This window comes from Cebus imitator, unplaced genomic scaffold, assembly GCF_001604975.1.
Source record: "Cebus imitator isolate Cc_AM_T3 unplaced genomic scaffold, Cebus_imitator-1.0 Scaffold95, whole genome shotgun sequence".
Lineage (NCBI taxonomy): Eukaryota > Metazoa > Chordata > Mammalia > Primates > Cebidae > Cebus > Cebus imitator.
In genome coordinates this window covers 6620548-6626547 of record NW_016107410.1, presented here as the reverse complement: position 1 = coordinate 6626547, position 6000 = coordinate 6620548, and the positions used below count along the sequence as shown (strand labels likewise).

Below are 6000 nucleotides of genomic sequence, written 5' to 3'. Positions count from 1 at the left end.
TTTTTTAAAGAACATCAAAAGAATTGATAAATTATCTAGATAAACTAATAAAGAAAAAAGAGAGACAAAAATTACCAATATCAAGACATAAAAAGGGGATACCACTAAGATCCTACATACAGTAAAAGCACAAGGGATATTAAGAACAATTTGACAACAAAAATGTGCAACACGAAATGGACACAAACTATAAAATTTAGTCCAAAGAGAAACAGAGAACTGGAATTGTTCTGTATCTACTAAGAAATAAAATTTGTAATTTAAAAACCTTCCCTGCAAAAAATCTCCAGCTACAGAGAATTCATTGGTGAATTCTGGCAAACATGTAAGAAGAAATAACATCAATCCTACACAAACACCTTCAGAAAGTAAAGGAGGAGGGAACAATGTCCAACACATTTTGAGGCTACTACCACCCAGATATTACAACCAAAAATATTACAAGCAAACTGCAGACCAGTATCTTTCATGAACATAGATGCAAAAATCTTTAACAAATATTAGCCAACTGAATCCCACAATATATAAGAAGAATACTACTTCATAACCAAGTGGAGTCTGTTACAGAAATTAAAAGCTAGTTAAATATTCAAAAGTTTCACCATGTTACCCAGGCTAGTCTCCAACTCCTGGGCTCAAGCCCAGCCTTGTGAGTCTGCTTCAGCCTCACAAAGTGCTGGGATTATAGTGTGGGCGACTGTGCCCAGCCTTACCATTTTATTTTTCAGTGCATTTACACTTTATTGTGTTTCTCTTAGGTTAGTTTTTTAAAAATCCACACCTCTCAGTCAGGAAGAAAAACGCCTCAAAGCCCACATACTTTACCAACCAACTAGAGCATTTACCTGTCACATGGTTGTTTAGCATGTACTTAGGTGGGGGAAAGATGACTCTATGCTTTGTTTACAGACTCACAAATTATCTTCATGAGAATTTAAAAATAAGTTCTTTGAAGTTAAAACTGATCTTAATGAGAGGTTTCCACAAGAATGAAAAGATTAAAAAGCAGTATACCTGTGGTGATGGCTGCTGAATATATCCCTGCTGCTGGAGCACAGGTTGGCTGACAGGATGACCAGAGGCAGAATACCCAGCAGTAGGGACTGGCTGCCCAGGTGGTAGGGGAGGAGGAGGAGGTGGTGGTGGTGGTGGTGGAGGAGGATGTGGTGGAGGGGCCGCTGTCATGATATAACCAGACTGCTGTGGAGACTGAAGAACCACAGTGGACTGGAGCATGGCGGCATGAGGGTCAGAACCATCAGCAGATGGCTGGCGAGCAAGACTCATGTGGCTAAACTGAGACCCAAGGTTATCCTGCTAAGAAAGGAACAAGTCAAAAATTAGTAAGCCCTCTACACACAGGCCAAACTTATCAAAGAAAAATACTTCCTATTTTTAAATAAGGTGCAATAGTACACATTATGAAAATTATATATATCTACCAAAGAAATGATGTAATAGAGTGACGCTTCAAGAAAATGACAACTCTATTGCTGAATATTACAATGCTGTCATTATAAATTATTTAAAAAATATATCTAATGGTGATGTACAGCATGCAGAAAACAGTAGGGTGCCACATTTCACATTAAAAAATGAAAAGACATTTATTTAAATGAAGATGAAAGGAACATTAGAATGTAGAAGTGAAATTGGCATGTTCTTATTATACAATTAATATTTTCTGAAAGGACTTCAAAGACCAAGCAATGAGCAAGGTACTAATTAGTATTTGCTTTAAACTATCTCCTTTCTTCCTAGAAGGCAAAATTCAAATTCTATGCATTTTTGTATCCCTAACCATCAAAATTACTTGCAGAAATTAAATACATAAAATCCAACTACACAGTCCTTTCTCTAATCTCTTAAAAATAATTTGGCCATACATTCCATTCTTCCCTTGTGTTGTTTTTCAGTCTGTTCCTGAAGTCATATATTTGACAACTGTAATTCAAATGACAGTTTCCTACGCTTTTGCTAAATGGTGCCCTACCAAGACAAGGGTTATGATTTATGTGCTATCTGACAAACATTTCTCTAACTCAGCAGCATAAGGATCAGCTCTTATTGTTCCAGAAAAATATCACTGAAATGATGATATGGGGTTAAAATGCTCCCTGTTCCCAAGAAACCACAGACTGGCAACAAAATATACCACATTTTGACAAGAGGTCAACAATGAAAAAAATGACTTACAACACTATGGCAATTGAGTCATCAGATCAAAGTTGACACGTCTGCAGTTTCTAGATCTGCTGGATTTTGCAAAGTAAATTAAGGCTATGGAGAAGATAAAGGACTGAAAGGAGATGCCTGATTTAATGATTGGAAATATATGGTTTCTCTCTTCCCAAACTGTCACACTGATATACTCTGGCACTATCAGCCTAATTCAGGGAATGGTTTCAAAAGGAAAAAACATACATATGGACTGTAATTTCAACATTATATAATCAAATATTGTTAACACAAGTACCATAACTGTAACACCACTCTCAGAGTCACCTTGGATAAAAGTCATTTTCTTATTGCAATAAAAATTGGGGCATATTTCGGATTAAAGAAAGTATCATTACAATCAAATATTAAATATCTAGAAATCTTCTTAGAAAATATACTTAAATGTCTTCTGTAGCTGTAAGCTACAAATCACCCTAAGAACTGGTACTGACTACTGGACCTACAGTAGCATTGGGGAGAAAATAGAATGTCTAAACCCAGACAAAAGCTGCCACCCCAGGACAGCACAGATCCTGCACTGACCTCAATGAGAAAGTTGCTGAAACATCTTAGGACTAGAATAATCAATCTGAAAATTCTTTCATTATGAAAAAGTAGAAAAAACGTTAAGCAATTACCATAATAAGTCACTATAACCAATATTTTATGGCACCAAATAAATTATTTCTAGTATGAACCAGAAATACTTTTTTTGGATACGTATGTATACCTGACTCAAAAAAATCACAAGAGATCCTATTACATTAATGACATTCTTGCACATTCATCACACATCCACCCACGGAAACAATGCAGGAGGTGAATAGAGATATAGTACCACGGAGTATTGCTGGGTGGGTGAGACTGGCAGGAGCGGGGATGGGTAAGGGACTGTAGAGTACTGAACAGGCTGTGAAGAGGACTGCAGAGGACGAACAGGCTAAGGAATAACAGGTTGGCAAACAATGTTAATGTCAGAATAAAATGTTAGAAGAATTGCATAAAATGGAAATTTACACTTTTTGGCAATAGCTTTAACTACATTTATAAAGTCATTTAAAATACAACAACATAGAAAACAACAAAAACAATACAAAGTGAAGAAACTATAATATATTAAAACTTTCAAAAACATATGTACACCTTAGTTTATTACATAATTAGGAGGATAATGTTTTGCAATAAAAATATTTCTTTACTATAGATTAATGGGAACAGGTGATTTAGGCATTTTAAATCCTATTATTTAATCAAGACCTCTGGGTTAAGTCTGTAAAAGCAAAACTACTTCTCATTATTTCTTGGTTTTATGAAACGGCTGCCCTATTTAGTGGTATAACACTAAATTAAAAAAAAAACTTTATTCTTAGTATCAGACAGTAATAACTTACACAATAACTGTTCCAATTACCTTACTGATAAGGCATAATTAAGCAGTGTTTTGGGACCAAAGCCTTTAACTTTTAACAATTTTATAAGAAAAATTCACTGGATAAAAAAATATAGTGGGAACCATTAAAAATAAAAGCCTAAGGCACAACGCACATATACATACAGACATGCGTACACACACACACAAACACATCTCTTTAACATAAGGAAGACAAACACTTTCTTTGTAACTAAACACATTTCTATTAAGATAGTACATGTTAGGAGCTGAGAAACCAGTTACCTGAAATCTCTGGTCATTAATTAAACACTCTTGAGTTTCAGGAAAAAACACTTTTATGTTTCCCATGGGTACTCAAAAACAGGTGTTTTTTTTGTTTGTTTGTTTTTATTTTTGAAGTTGTAATCTCTTTTCAATTTTGGGAATACAGTTAGTCGGTCATCCACAAACTAAAACTGGCATCTGATTTAATTTTCTTACATATATATTTTTTATTACAAAAAAGGTAATATACATATTGGCTTAAAGACTATAACAATCCACTTTATAGATGGCAATCAGACTACGGTAAATTAAAAGACTTGTAGACAGCCACATAAACAAGTAGATGAGAAATGCAGGGAATCTTATTTGATAAAAACTCTTAGTTGAAATGTATATTCATGCATCTCCCTCTGAATAATATCTCTGAAAAGAATAAAAATGTTAAACTAATGGAATTAAGATTGTTCAGGGAATAATTTAAATAGAGAACTTCTATGTCAACTAAGATAGACATTGTTTGTCTATGACATCATAAATAGATAATGATTTGAGTTACACTTTTACCACAAAATCAACACAATGGTTTCTAAAAAGCAATGGCTTAGACTAGCTTAAAATAAAGCAAAATAAGCTGGGTGCAGTGGCTTATGCCTGTAATCCTAGCACTTTGGGAGGCCAAGGTGGGTGGATCACCTGCAAGACCAGCCTGGTCATCATGGTGAAACCCCATCTTTAAANAAAAAAAAAAAAAAAAGAAATATGTGAAAATAAAGCAAAATAATCTATAATAAAAGCAGTAAAAAAATCTTTCAGAAAAAGCTGAAAGATCGACAGCCTCTGGTCCCTCACAAAGCCCATGGCTACAAATAAGTGAGCTTCCCAATGAATTACAGCACATATTATACGACATGAGGTGTAATGGCTTTAGAACTTTCAAGAACAGGCTACTTGATGTGTTACTAAGTTAGATAACCATTAAGACATAATTTTCAGACGACTTGACCTCCTATGTCAGTGTCAGATGAAAAAAACCTTTTAGTCAGCTGGGTGATTAAAGAAAGTATTGTGAACACCAGTGGTATGAATTAATGTTTGAGTTTCAGAGAGTAATGAAAAAACTGTGAGCTAGAAGATTGACTGATCAAAGTAAAATTCTGACACCATTTAGAGAAAAAGCCTTAGCACTTCCTTTTCCTACTTGAAGTGCGATTGGCTTCAAAACAACATTCACCTAAAGTAACTGGTTTTATCTTATGTCCAAGAAAAGTAGCCCTTCTGAAGGCTTTGGAAATCACAGCATTATTTTGTTTGGTTATTTAAAATCTCATTGATAAATTATTTTAGATTATACAAAATATATTTATTGAGAATGATTTGTTCTTGAGTCTCTGTTTCTGGATCTGATGAGGAATTACCTGAAACACTTGGAGTAATGCTAGAAAAATGTTATGAAATTTGATGAATACCCCAAGAATTCAAATTATAGCTCATTAAAGCCTCTGTTTTTAAACTAGGTGGACTACATCTTCATTTAGAGCTATCTCTTATAACTAAATCAAAGTTCTAAGAGACAACAATCTGAAGTATATAATCACAGATAAATCCTAGATTTTTAAAAGTTGCCAGATTAACATTATTCCCACTGAAATTTAAATAAAAATGAAACCAAATGAAAATCAGTGCTTTAAAGCTTCTGGTGAAATACATGGTACTGCAAAGACAACTACATGACAGCATAATAAAGAGGAAACTCTTTGGGACCAAGACTAAAGCCACGACAGAGAAAGCCAGGGAAGTTTTATGTAAGCTTAGTGTATGTAAACAAATGGGTTTAGGAAGGGAATATGGGAGTCTGTGGAAATAGTTTTAGGCAATCCATTCTACATACATGAACTGATTTGTATTGTCTTAGAAGTTTATCTAAAACCTATAAGTTCTTCTTTTAAAAAAAACTGCCTTGCCTAGTATTAGGAGTCTTAATTGCCAGAAGTACAATTATTTTAATGACTTTCACAACATTAAATAATGTAATTAAATTCATGTTCTTCAAACCTGCAATATCATTTGTGAGCAAAATTAATAAAATTTCTCCAGTTCAAGTTTATCATGATCCCCGCCCCCCC

At 34.2% G+C, this 6000-nt stretch overlaps 1 protein-coding gene across 22 annotated transcripts in view; it reads right to left on the bottom strand.

The window, feature by feature from the left end:
- The window catches only part of R3HDM1 (R3H domain containing 1), a 195160-nt gene that overhangs the window by 71068 nt on the left and 118092 nt on the right, over positions 1-6000 (bottom strand). For 9 of the 22 annotated variants that reach the window (XM_037741156.1, XM_037741162.1, XM_017536044.2 and 6 more), the window contains 2 exons: positions 3059-3160; positions 1015-1317 (listed from right to left, as the gene is read on the bottom strand). In XM_037741156.1, the coding sequence (XP_037597084.1) occupies positions 1015-1317; positions 3059-3160 (405 nt within the window). The remainder of the gene's footprint in view (positions 1-1014; positions 1318-3058; positions 3161-6000) is intronic. The other 13 variants (XM_037741160.1, XM_017536057.2, XM_037741158.1 and 10 more) reach the window with 3 other exon arrangements.